The sequence below is a fragment of the Accipiter gentilis genome, chromosome 26, assembly GCF_929443795.1.
Source record: "Accipiter gentilis chromosome 26, bAccGen1.1, whole genome shotgun sequence".
Classification (NCBI taxonomy): Eukaryota; Metazoa; Chordata; class Aves; order Accipitriformes; family Accipitridae; genus Astur; species Astur gentilis.
The window spans coordinates 3610367-3624900 of record NC_064905.1 but is presented as its reverse complement, the minus strand read 5'-3'; the positions used below and the strand labels follow the sequence as shown (position 1 = coordinate 3624900).

At 38.6% G+C, this 14534-nt stretch overlaps 1 protein-coding gene across 1 annotated transcript in view; it reads left to right on the top strand.

Moving 5' to 3' along the window:
- RANBP17 (RAN binding protein 17) overlaps positions 1-14534 on the top strand; it is a 164165-nt gene that overhangs the window by 126144 nt on the left and 23487 nt on the right. The window contains exons 23-25 of the mRNA XM_049829625.1: positions 4915-5129; positions 6304-6442; positions 13004-13170. Of these exons, the coding sequence (XP_049685582.1) occupies positions 4915-5129; positions 6304-6442; positions 13004-13170 (521 nt within the window). The remainder of the gene's footprint in view (positions 1-4914; positions 5130-6303; positions 6443-13003; positions 13171-14534) is intronic.

Below are 14534 nucleotides of genomic sequence, written 5' to 3'. Positions count from 1 at the left end.
AGCTGTTGTAGCGGTTACTGCTCAAGGTCAGCAATGAGGTTAGCCACAGTAGCACAAAACAATTTCCTGTTCTCACAGCCCAGGTAGCATTTGGATGTGGATTAAATTTTACCACATTTTCCAGTAGCCAGACACAATTATTTCTAATGAGCTTTAAATTGCTTCCAGAACATGTATTTCAAAACTTAGTGTGGTGATCCATTCAGTGCCAGCAACTTCACAAGATAACAGTTCTTCTTCAAAATTTTGGTTAAGCTGATTCTTGCTGTATAACAGGTATTTCTAATCAGCAGCTTAGCTTCAAAGTGGAGCGCTCGCTGGTCTTGGCTGCCGTTGGTCTGCTCTCCTCTCTTTTGTGATAGTTGTTCCAGAATATCCTGCTCTTCATTACTGACTCAGATGTCATAATCAGTTTCTTTTGGCAAATTTATCTTGGCGCTATGCACGCTCGTTGTGCTGATTTGAGAGGTTTTATGCACGTTTTGTTGTTGTGTAAGCTCTAAAAAATGAGTTTTTAAAGCTCGCTCTCATCTTTGATTCATGGTTTCCTTTTTGTTTTGTATATATGGCCACTTCTTTGTACTGCCCTAGCATTCTGAATGCCTGGAAAGCATACATTCAAAACCATCTTTATGGGGCAGTGGTGAATAATAAAAATAGGAAAGGGGAAAAGGCAAAAAAACACTTTTTCTCTATAAACGTGATAAATTTTCACAACCTTTGTTTAATCTCACCAGAGTCTTTTTTTTTTTTTTTTTAATCTTCATCTAATTCACACATGTTAAAACATGATTTAGTTGTATTATTATACATAACGCTTATTGGACTGAAATCTGGAACAAGCCCTGCTTAAATGAAACTCAGCCATAAGGAAATCATTTTTGTATTATAGCTTCTACTGTAAAAGCAATTAAGGAGGAGAACTGAAAGGGAAGCTGCCTGTCCTGACATGCTCCCGCATCTAGGAGGGAGTGAGGGAATGAGCTGTGCAAAGAGCTCTGGTGCATATTGCCTGTGGGATTCTGAGGCATGGTGATGTTATCTTCGGTCAGAGCATCCCAGTTTGGTTTTTTGCTGGCTTTGTATTCCCCCTCTGCATACACACACTTTTTTCTTCCAGCTCCTTTGTTTATGTACTAAGGAGTCTGTGGTAATTAAATGCTTCAGTTGTCAGCCAAATGCAGGCCCTTATTTCCTATCTAGCAGTTTCACCCAATATCTTTAAAAATCCTTTTCTTATTCCTGTCAGAATTTTGTATCACCTCTGAGGCTCAGAGTGTTTATAATTTTTGTAAAGTGACATTGCTGTCAAATGCAGGGCAAAAAGTTGTATTAAAGGAAGACATTGAGAATTTTGAAAGTCAGTATATTTTAAGATTGTGTCATACAATTTTTCCCACATGAAGAAGAAATTGGTGCAAGTTGGACTTTTTTTTTCATTTGATTTTTAACTCAGTAGTAACACTGCAACTTCACTGATTAGTCTTTACAGAGTTTTCATTTTGACAGGAGCTATGAATTTCAAACACAATTTTTGAATTGAGCATGTCAAAGGTCACTTCTCTGTTGATTTAATTTCTTTAAATTGTTTCTTTTAACAATAGGAGTTTATAAAATTGTATTTTGGTCCTCCACCATAGGGATTATAAATGTAAGCATATCCTCAGTAGCTGAAGAGTTGTTCTTGACCTGATTCCAAGTACCTCAGTAAATTAGTTTATGTTCAGTAGTATCCATAGTGTGTAAAAATATTCCCCTGAAGCTCCTGCTAAATGTTACAAGTAGATCATTCTTTTTTTATCTAGTCAGGCACAGCACCGTACTTCATATTTTTTTCAATAACTAATGCTAAAACACTAGTCTTTGTTATAGCACTGCATCCCTTGAATCATAGGCTGATGGCTTGGGGCATTGGTAACGGGCACCGCGTGGTCTTTCACCTCTGCTGCTAATTTGAAATCAGCTGTTCCCACTCTTAGGCCCTTTTAAAATGAGTCCATGAACACAGAACAGTTCTCTGTGGACTCCGTCCAGTTGCAAAAAGCAGCTTTTAATCTTGCACTAGACCCAAATTCTTCTCAGTGTTTCCGTGAGAAGGGACAGGCACCGAATTCCTCTTCGGCCATGCCTGCCCCGGGGTGAGGCGGTGGGAGGGAGCAGGGGTTGTGCCTTCCCATATTGAATGCTTTACGTTGATCAGTGGATTTAAAGTTCTAATTATAGGGTGATTTTTTTTGTGAAGTAATAAAAATGATGGAAGATCAGCGCTAGTGGATACCTCCTAGAATTCACGTTCTCAGGCGAAGGGATTCCTAGGGTTTTTCCAACTCCTTTCCTCATCATCCAGTTTTTCCATCGAATTCCAATTAATTTCCATATTAAGTACATAATTGCCTTGTTGACAACTACTAAGCTCTTTCCATCTGTTGTTGCATATTACACTGAGTACTTCAAGGACCTAGGGTTGCACAATGTCGTGCTTGGACAGCTCGGCTATAAACTCAAGACTGTTACTTTCTTGGATCCAAAACCTTGTCTTTGCTTATTTCTGAAGCCATATATATATTTGTGTTATTAAAGTAGAGATTTTCAGCAGAGAATTTAATAGTGGAGAAGATCAGATAAGGTTTGTTTACAGCACACTTAACATTCTGTCTTGTTTTTGCCCTAAGACTTGTATGCTGTTTACATAGTGGCTTTCAAAACCAGTGTGCACCTTCCCACCTTACCTCACAGAGTTCTGTATTTTATTGTATTTTATTCACAGAATTTGAAATTCACTGATCTTCGCAGTAACTAGACTAGGTCTTGTCAAAAAGATTAATGCTAATTAAAATGACCTGGCTAGGATATCTTAAATGGGGCACCATAGGAAGCTAAATGGAGTTTGTCTTTAATTTTATGTAAATGCAATTTCTCTGTAATGTAAAGTATTACAATAAATGAATATCCCTGTACACTAGAAGACATTTTTCTTTTTCTGCTATGTTTTACTTTTCAAAGAGGATCTTTTGGATGATGGTCATTTTTAGTATAACAGAAACTTAACACCATTTGGAATTAATTTCGATGCGGTAGCAGTCACTGGAATTGTACCCTCTTCTCCAGTTAGGCTGTGTTCATGACTACAGTGTTCAGGCTAGTACAGGTGCTCATATGACCATTTACAGTATCAAAACCATTCTGTGTTTTCATTCATAAAAATATTTTTTTAATTAAGAGGGCTTGATTTTGATTGTAAGTGACCGTCTTTCCCAGATAAATATTTGATTCTTCTCCTCCCTTCCGTAATTCTAGTGACGCCATTCCAGCTTCTTACAGACCCCAGTTACTTCTTCTAAGCAATCCCTGATTGTACTCTCAGTCTTTTTTTGAAAATCTACTTTTCCTTTACAACCTAATGGATAACTTGTCTTATACTTGTCTTGAACTGGTGAACAACATCAATCTTGTAAACAGTAACTTACGCCTTTTCTTCTTTGTGCCAAATGATACCAAGTGGGTGATACTTCGATGTGTTGGGTGGTTAGAAACAAGGGTTTCCCCCTCATTTTTCTAATTATAGGATGTAAACTCCTCATTGTCAGTAATCAATAGCATTAAGAGAAAGAATTAAAACAAGGCAGGTTATCTGATTTGCAGGTGGAAATTTGTGTGGGTAGAAGGGAGAGCTGTGTACAGACAGACCCAGTTTAATATTAGGCCTCAATACGTATTATCCAGTGGTACGCAGTCTGTGAGATCTCTGTCATCTCAGGCAAATTTTTAGGGGCATTTTTTAATTGCCTATTATAAAAGCAAGACGCAGTTTCGTAACTACCTCTCTCAGCTGGCAGGGTTTGGAATTGTGGATAGTTAACGTCCAGTTCGCTCAATGCTCCTTGCTCCAAGTTGCCATCATAGCCACGACAGCCAGGTTAGACACGGAAAGCAGCCAAGCCGAGCATCTGACCTGTAGACTATTGTGCTTTTATTTGTAGGAATACTGTTAAAAATGTACAGTTTTGTGTTATTTTCCCGTAGTTAAAATGACCAAGAATGATGAGTAGTAACAAAGTGAAGACCCGGCACTTGGATTTTGTGCAGGCCAAGCTTGTCAAGGCCAACATCAGATGGGGTCAACCTAGTACGGCTGCTTCATGGTAGAACTGAAGTACTTAATCTTTGCTGTGTTCATTCTACTGTTTTAGCTCACCTTCATTAATTACTTCAGGTTAAAAAAAAATTTGTCATGAAGACAAACTAACTACGGGGTGCTGTGAAGATGAGCATTAATTAGAAAACTTGGTAATGAGGCCTTGTGAATAATTAGATTTGTACAGAGGATTGCAGCGGGATCTACTGCGCTGCTACACGGTGGATCCAAAAGTCACTATTGCCTGTTAATAGCAACAGCAAATATTTACCGTTAGCTGTTATTTTTACATTATAAACATGGAGTTTAATTAAAAAGTCATTCCCATCTGTGACTGGTAAAATAGAGGCTTTTGTAATGGACATATTTGTTTTCTGAGGGATATATTTAGTGTGTGTATACATCAGCAGCCATCCCCAGAGACTGTCATGGTAATGGATCAAAACCAGGCTTTGCTGCAGCATGAGAAACTATAAAACCATGTGTTGCAACTCTGTTCAGATTAAGGAATTAATGCTGATAGACCCAGTCATGGTCTGGCTGTACATCAATGATGGGAATTCCATAGCTTATATTTTAAATTTTGCATAGTAATTCCTTAGTGGCTTTTAAGATCTAGTCATGCTTACTTAACAGATCTTTTTCATCAAATGCAGAAACAATTTTTCTTCCAAACAGTAATGAAAATAAAGAAAAAAAATTAGATAGTGCCATCAAAATATTTTAGATTTGCAGCTGCTTATATAAGTTTCTTTCTTTCTTTCTTTTTATGAAAACAGGTAATCAGATCCTCTCTCTTGGGACTTTGTCAAAAGATCAGGTTTATCCGTTGAAACTCAAGGGCATTTCCATCTGTTACTCTGCACTCAAATCTGCCTTATGTGGAAATTATGTCAGCTTTGGCGTCTTCAAGTTGTACGGGGACAACCACTTTGACAATGTACTTCAGGCCTTTGTCAAAATGCTGCTTTCAGTATCCCACAGTGACTTGCTAGTAAGCAATTACTCATCTTGGGAGTCTTTACGTGAAATATGAAATAACACCACCACAGGCTTTGTATTGTTATAATGAGACAGAGGGATCTAGAACAGCTCAAATGCAGTTTTCAGTTCAATTGCTTGAATTTGTTTATATAGTGACATCTAAAATACAGGTATGACTGAACTGCCGTGTGAAATGGGAGCTTTTCCAGAATTTTCACTAGGCTTGTCGTAAAAGAGAGAAATGCAAAATTTTTTCATTTCTATACTTGCAAACCCATTTAGGTTGCCTGCACGCATTGTAAAACTTCCTCACATATTCAGCCACTCTGCAATTAGTTTCAATCTGTAAATTGTCACTGTGTATTCCCCATCATATTTAAAACTTTGGTTTTAAAGTATACCATGTTCCCACTTCTCCGTGGGAAGGCAACAGATCTTGCACAATATCAGCCTAAATTTGAACTGTGATATTTTTTTCATGACACTTCAGTTCAGAACTGTCGTCATCTTGCAGGAAGGGACAAATTCAGGATAGTTAAGTATAGTTAATACCCAGATTTATGCTTGCCACATAAAGAAAGTCCTTGGAACTGAAAAGTTGCTCTCAATTAAAATCGGTGTATTGGTTGTGTAGTAAAGTGTGCGTATTTGGCACATTCCTAGCCATCCAACAATAAATGCCCTAAATAGGAGTCCTGAACAGTAAGATGCTGATTAGGCCAGTGGGTTCAAGCAAGTGCCTTTGCCTGTGCAGAGCCTGTTACAGGACCTCATCTAAGCACCAAAAAAAGTCCATCTCTGAGATGGTTTGGGGAAATCTGTGCTAAATCTTAGGCAGATTTCCTGCAGAAGGTAAGACACTGGCCATAATCCTGTCAGACTAACACCCCGGACAGAATGCTATACTGCTTTTACTAGACTGATAGCTGTGTAGAATGTCAAAGCATGATAGCATTATTGTATTACCCTGAGCTTATTTTAAACTAATAGCGAGTTTATATCCTATGGTGAAGTTGAAAAGTTGAAATCTACTGAAGATGAGAAAATATTTTGCCTCTATAAATACTCTGATTTAATGGCTAAATTAGAAACTGTGAGATCATTCCTCTGTCATCTGTTAATGTTGTTAATATTAGTCAATGGTAACATCTATACTTTCTATGAATGTGTACTCTTTTTTTCAGCAATATCGAAAACTAAGCCAGTCTTACTACCCGCTTTTGGAGTGTCTGACCCAAGATCACATGAGTTTCATTACCAGTTTAGAACCTCGCGTTCTAATCTATATTCTTACCTCAATATCTGAAGGACTCACTGCAGTAGGTAAGAATTACTTATACTCGGCTAAAGAAAGAATTCAAGTATTTAGCCATCTAGGATTTTCAGAGAAGCACGTTCATTTGTATCTTAAAAAAAATTAATATCAAGAGACAGTGGAAGATGCTGGCTTTTGAACGTTTTAAGAATGTGACCATTTCGGTTAATGGAGCTAAGTTCTTTTGAACATCTAACCTGTACGTTTTTACAGATAGTATTTTTAAATTGTCTTTTCTTACGAGCCAGAATTGTTAAAATTATTCATGTGCCTCTGCTAGGATTGTACTGAAAATTCAAGCATTTGTTATTCAGAACTAAAATGTATTAATATGTGTACAGGAGTCTGTGGGGTTTTGTTTTTATTTGATCAACATAGCTGTTGTATAAATAATGCTTGTTCTGCACAGCTGTGATATGATTTGAGAAATTTAAAGGTATCTTTATCCATGGAAGAAAGAAACTAGTTATTCAGTTCTTCCTGAATGGAGGAGAATCAGTGCAACAGAAGCATACTTGGAGTAACAATAAAAATACAGCAGTCTGATTGCAGTTCATTTCATTCTCTTCCACAGTTTAATTTATGCTTTTTAACCAGATGACTGTCCAAACATTTGGGGTTTGGGCAAGGGGGAGGCATGGAGTTTTGGTAGCCTAAAGTCATTTGTAATATGGAGAAGGAGACTGAGCATTTGGGGGAAGAAAAAATAAATCACGCAGTTACACTCTGATCACCGAGGAATACCATGCATATATATAGTTTTTGACTGAGAAGCTGTTCAAAACCTTACAGTCATATTTATTGATTAGGGTGGTTATTAAGGAGCAAAAAATAGGAACATATAATGTTAAGTGTGTCTAGATGTTACTCTATAATAGCTGGTGTTTCTCATTACCGCCAAGTGTCAGTCAAGCCCCATAGGAATGCATGAATGCACCGAGACTCACAAAGCATTTGCTATGTTAAACACATTCAGCAGTTTTTGCTGCAAGAGGGGGACCACTCTTGGAGAGAAAATGGGTAGTGAATAGCTAAGCAACAGTAGTAAAGAAGTATTCAGGTCATTTTATTATATAGTGCTGAAATCCATCTTCTCCCAGATATTTTGAGTGCTTTGTCACCTGCAATGATGGTACAGCAGTTTCTGCCTATAGGCTGGTTCTGCTGGGAATCTGCCTGTTGATCGTTTGCAAATGGATGTATCGTACAGAATGGTACCTTGACTGACAGCTACCAGTTTAGGAAGCCCTGTTCTCTGTTATCGCTCCACGTTACATCTCTTCCATTTGAGATATATTCATGTTGATAATTCACTAGCCTACCAAGTTTACTTTAACCATGTCTTTGAAACCCCATTTGAATTCATGTAAAAGAGAGAGAAGAAAATGTAAAAGCTATGTAAGCTTCAGCTTTCAGGTGTTACGTTTATTTTCCCCTCTCAAAAAGTGTTGATTTTTCACTCCAGGAGGAGTAAGGAAAGTATGTATTTCCAATTTTAGCTGTATACTTTTGTGGCTTGACTTATCTGGGAGTTTAATCGTGAAGAATTATTAATTTTTTAGGAGCATGGATGTTTTCTTAGGAAACTTTTATTTGGTGGAATTCCTGATATTCTGCTGAGAAAAGCATCAACAAAAATTTTAACAGCTCACTTTTTTTCACATTTCGTAAACCATAGATTTGCTTAGCCAATGCTCTCCTTCAGTTCTTCTTAATGCCCTTAAAGTATCTAAAATAAATACAACCATGGAAGGCTAAAACAAAGTGTGTAGGAATTTTTAACTTCTCCTGACTTCACTGAAGGCTTGATGCAGTCCATCAAAAGCTATTATGCTCACTTTTGTGTTCAGTTTTTTTGTTTACTCTGATTCCTCCAAATTCAAGTAGTTTTTCAGTCTTTGAGACTTGCCAAATCTGTCTGTCAGTAAGACTTGGCTGTTTCATATTGCCCAGAGAGGATGTGGAATCTCCATCCTTGAAGATATTCCCAGATCCTGCACAAGGTCCTGAGGAACCTGTCTGACCCTGTTTTGGGCAGGAGGTTGGAATAGAGGATCCCATTTTGTTTCTGCCACCACCTTTAGGATCCTACTGGTATTTTCCCTCCATTTTCCCCTTGCGTTCTCTAGCTTTCCAAAACCATTTTTGATTCTGTCCAAATCTGCCTGTGCAGCCCCTAATCTTTGTGAATGTCTCTTGCGCATTACTTTCCATGATTAGTCAGCTGAAAAAATGCTTCTTTTTCACCTTTCATGTTGAAATGATAAAGTGATTATTTTTCCTTAATATCATATTTTTTAATACTGCATGTATCAAGAATTGATATTGATGTCAGCCATTTAATTCCTCATTTGTGTTCAAGAAGTTTTATTTTTGTAGTGAACTGAATAATTTTCAATACTCTTACAATGACATGTCCAGATGAACTACTCTTTGGTCAGTTTATAGCTCTTACTGTTATTTTATTTATTTTTAATCCTCTCAAGAGTTAGTTACCTGTCACTGCGTTTTCTTAACAGAGTCATCCTTTAAAATGTTTTATCCCTTTTAAAATTTTGGGATTTGGGACATTACCAATTGTCAGACAGTGAAATACAAATCTATTTCTTATGTGTTACTTGGTCACATACATCCTTCCACCCTTGGAAAATGGGTAAGTAGATCCAAGCGTTGCCTTTTTCACTGAATTATATCAGTGCCACAAGAACATCTTAGAATAGTAGGGCTCAGGGCTATAAGCCATCTGAGGGGGAATTGTGTTTTAAACTGATTAGAACATACAAGTCATTTTCAGAAATGTTTATAAAAATGAAATAGCTGTCTTTTTATTTTAAAAATTAAATACCAGGAGATCACTTCTCTTTCACAGAAAAAAAGTATCTGACTTTTTTCTCTATTCCCTTTATATATGTGAAACCTTTGAGACTCTCATTGTTGTCAGCTGTAGGATAAACATTCCCCAAATCCTTATTTCTGAGGAGTGTTCATTCTGTTGCAGAGTAAATACCTTGCTTGATTCCACACTTTATAAACACTGTGAAAGAATATGTATTCCTTCTGAAGCGCCTAGCTGTAAATCAGCTATAATGGAAGCCCTCATCTAAGCTTTTATTGCGAGGATAAACACTCCAATAGTTCTCTTCTAAAGTGTTTACCTGGCTTTTTCACAGCTGACTCAGTGGATCAGAGCCTTTTAATGTAGTCTGCCTGGCATGTTGTCACTAATCTCTGCAAAGCTTTTCTAATTCTCATGTGATTAATAGTATAGTATGCTATTCATTGAGGAAAAAGTAAAACATTTTTTCTGTCTTGCTGCCTAATTTAGATGTTAAATTGCTAAATCCATTTACTTTCCAGGTTTAGTCTCAAAGGCAAATAATGCCAGTATTGAACTGTAAGCAATTGATGGACAGGGAGAATACCACTTAACTCCCTCTCCTTGCCTTTATGTGAAAACCAAAACAGAATCTGTTGATATGCAGAGATTCAGCAATGTCATTAAACTGTCGAAAAATAATTCCCCTTCAGCATGCTGCTGTCATATTGTTGAGACCAATGGCATCCTCAAGTTGTTTGGGGGTTTTGTTGGCTTTTTTAAAATAATATAACCCATTCTAACATACATGCTCAACTTCCAGTTACTTGAGCTAATGGCTGATTGGAATCGCCTACATAAGACAAAAACACACAGATAATAAAAAAGTGCATGTAAAATTAGCCCCCAAAACACGAAATGAAAGCATACTGGCAAAGACGAAACCAGAAGAGCTAGTGGAATGTGATGGTGACTGGTGCCAGAGTCGTCATCCTTGTCCCCTGCCCACCACCAGCACCTACCTCGTCATCAAGTCCAGAGAGCTCAGTTTTGGTTGACAAAACTGCTGAACTGTTCCTGGATCCACGTTGACACACGTGGAGCTGGTTTTGGCATTTTCTGTAACCACGGCCCACTTGCTTCGTGATCTGAATGATTAGTTCACAGGTGATAGGGCTGAGTTGACCAGAAGTGAGAAACGTGGTTTGACTGCATTTTTCCTGATTATCTCAAGCTTAGATCTCAGCTTCTTTTATAATTCTATCTTTATTCTGTCTTCTTCGCCCGTTTCTTCTGTCCGTAGCCCAGAATTGGTAGCTCCTTGTTGCTCTTGTTCTATTTATTTGGTTGGCTGGCTTGTCTCGCTAAGATTTAGTGAGAACACTATTCTGCTCCAGCACAAGGTTCCACATGCCCAGAAGAGTCATTCAAGGGAGTTTGCTTGATGCTCCCTGTCTGTTATATCCTTGCAATCAAAAGGAAAAATGAGCATAGGGAAGCATATTTGATATATAGTTATGGGCAAATTTAAGTAGCTCTTAACACTCATATCAGATTCTCATGAGCAAATGATAGCATAGACCTGTCTGCTGTCCTGCTAAAATCACTTACTGTCGAATGTAAAATATCTACTTGTACAGTATCAGCATGTTTAGAACTACTGCTGTTTTGTAAACTGATGATACTGATTTACTTTGTATTATTCAATTTAAAAAGAAATAGAGTTAAGCACTGGTTTAGAAATACAGCAGAGCCCTCCTATGAAATATGTATTTTCAAATCTCTCACTTGTTGTTATTGATGGTGATTCAATTCCATCATGAATTGCATTTCTAGTTTATATGCAGGACTGTTTTGGTTGAGAACACGACGAGTGCCAGATTCTGCGGTCTTACTTTGGCTAGACTCGTAACTTTGAACTCAGCTTTGTTCTGGCAATGTGTCTTAACATCCTGCCCTGTTGAATTCAGTCCTAGGAAGCTCGCCGGTCCAGTGGGGACGGAGTTGAGATGCTCCAGCTCATTTCTGTGAGCTGTTAGATAGCTTTTCACTCCTGCTGCTAAGTCAGCTGCTTGCCGTGGAAGATCAAGTCTTAGGAGACCATTTGTATCTTCTTTGCCTGTAAATGTGTCTTCAGTGTTTACTTCAAAACACTCTTAGCAAAATACAATTAGGTTTTAGATGGCAAAGGGTTAATAGTGTCAGCACAGAGCCTAAGGAGTTAAACAGACACAGATCAAAATACTTCAGTGTCTAGAGGGATGTGTTTAAATGAACACTGCAAGGTTGGCAGGCCTCCAAATTAGCATAGTTTAAAGAATTCAAGGTACATTTAATTGGATCCTTCTAATCCCTTTCCCCTCAGAATGAGCATTTTAACAGTTTAATTCCTTTTGCAACCCCCACACATCCCTTACTCCAGTGGCCCATCTAAAATAAATACTGTGAACTATAAAAGGCCTAGACAAGTTCTAGCTGAAGTCAGTGGCAACCGGATGGAGTCCCGAATGCTCCGCTTGTTTGGATCCGACTTTGGAAGTCGCAGAGAGTATCGGCTGGGGCTGAACCTCGCGCCCGGCAGGTTAGACCACCGCCTGGGCAGAGGGAGCTGCGGTGGCGCTGGTATGGCGAGGAACTGGTGGTTGTTCCAAGGTGTGGCTCCGGCCGGGATTATGGGACCGGAGCTGGAAGGCAGCACAGTTGGAAATGCCGCAGTCGCCAGAGCGGGTCTTGGGGCCAAGGAGTATCTCGGGTGTCGGGACAGAAGGAGCCAGCGGCTGGGCAGGGGGAAGGGTGCGCCGCTCGTCTCAGGAGGAGGACGAGGGGAGCGTGCGTGAGAACCAAGGACCAGTACGCTGTTACCGTCCTGCTGATGCTCGGAAGCGAGCAGAATTGTCTGTCGCAGCAGCGGCACAGCAGGCAACACCTAGCAACAAAATAACTTACATAAATCAGACAGACATATTTACTCTGCAAATAGGTTTAAGCTTTTAATCTCCCTTACTTATAGAAACAGTAAGTAAAGATATGAAGTGGCTTTTGCTTCTGCTTTTCAACAGTATCCTCCTTTGCTGTCATGACTTTTGGATTTGGGGACATTTATGAAGTATTTGGTAGTGACTGCTATTGTGTTGCTGCCAGCCATATTTACTTTAACCTACTTGAATTATGAGTTGTTAAGCAAAATGACTAACTGGCTGTTCTGCAATCACCCTTTTACTACATTTAATGGCCCTTGTTCGTTGTTTGCCGCCTGACGTTGATTGTAAGCTATTTGGGGCAGAGAAACATTGTGAAATACTACTTGAGAAAAACCTGGGCAACAGCTCTACTTGATTTAACCTTGCCTTTTCGGTAAGCAGATCAAAACAGAATTTTAGTTTCCAGGAATCTGGAGCCTTCTGAATGTGAACTGAATACCAGTAAAATGTCAACCCTGATCTTGCACCGCCTTCCAGGACGCAGAGAGGCAGCTGCATTCATACGGTTGTGAATGAAGTTCACTGGAGTTCACAGGATCTTTAGTACATGGAGCTATCCAGTTACTCAGAAGCAAAGGTTTAATACCACTGTGCATTAATAAAAGCAGTCTTTAAAGCTAGTCAACTCATGTATCAAAAATAGACTTGTCAATGTATCGATTAGCCTAATGTCAAAGAGATTATTAAAGTTGAGCTCTCCAAGTACTATAACATGTCATTATTAATTATTCTTTTATGGAAACAATTTCAAAACTCTTTCATTTTTTACACAGATACAATCGTCTCCTCCAGCTGTTGCGCTAGTTTAGACTACATTGTCACCTACCTCTTCAAGCACCTCGCTAAAGAAGGCAAGAAGACTCTAAGATGTAGAGAGATTTCACAGGATGGACAGAGATTGCTTCATTTCATGCAGCAGAACCCAGAAATTCTGCAGCAGGTGAATTAGCAGTCTTTTCTATGGGATATTATGACATTTCTGAACTGTCCAGATTTTTTGTGGTACTGAACGCCAGGGTAGCACTGGCTATTTGGTAACAGAACAAACCTCCCAACGCTGGTATGCAACCCTGAGTAGCTTCAGCTGTGTTCTCATGACAACCAAAGACTGAAGATATTTTTTGTCATTCTGAAAAGCAGAGATACTATACTGGTCTGTACAGTCATCTTAAAACTTGGTGTTCCTTTTTTGCTCATAAAAAGAGGTGTGTGAGATCATCAATACGTTTCTAGATGGGACAAATGGGAAGGAAAGCTCCCTAAAGTATTTGAGGAGGAAGAAGAAGAAATTCTGGCATTGAACCACACATTTGGTAATGAAATGTGTAAATTGAATGGCTGTATGCTATCGAGTTTGAATATTTTATTTTGCAATAGGTGACTCAGTGGGATTTTTTTCTGTTAAAGGTAAATACAATAGAAATTAAATCTCATGCTTCTGAAAAGGAAGTGGCTGCTGTACTGCTTAGGAGAGATTTCCCCTGCCCAGCCCCGTCAGGTTTATCACAGCCCAAGTACCTTACAGGGAGATCAGGATGTTCATAGCTACCTATCTCTACATTTGCTCAATGCCACATTCCCTTAAAATCTCATTAAACTATTTGAAAATGCGTGTTTACAAGAATCTCTGGATTCCTAATGCATTTGCAAAGATGCCGTTGCAGGAGACGTGTTTCACAGGTCTGGAGGCTTTTAACGAAAACGGAGGTTATTAACAAAATGCAGATGACTGGTGTGGTAGTCTTTACATTTCCCTAATAGGTACATGGTCGTTTGGAAAAAGCCTGGCATACAGTCATTACAGTTATTGTTGTCATTTGTTTACTGCTCTAATTGAAGGTGAAAAGTAACTAATGGTAGCTAATATATTCCTGGCAGTATATAGCATATTGTGAGAATATTAATGATGTTTATTATTGATATCATTATCAGAATATGATGATTCCCTTGTCATATTACAGGTTCTCATGTTGTACTTGCCTAATAGGGGTTTCATGGAAACTAGCAATGAAGTCAGCAGTTGGGTACATCAGATTGCTCAGTATTGTACCGTGCGTGCAACGTATTGGAACATAAGGGGCAGAAGAGCAACCTGGGCTCTGGGCTTGCCTGCATTTGTGGCAATCTTGATGTAATACTTTGTCTGTTAATATGCAGTAATCCTTCACTTCACAGCATATGACTGGGTGGTGATCTGTCTTTATTAACTTCAGATTCTGCGGAATACGTTATATTTATTTTGAATGCAGGCTTTCACATACTGTTTTAAATATTAATGGATGGTCTCCAGTAGTCAGCATAAAT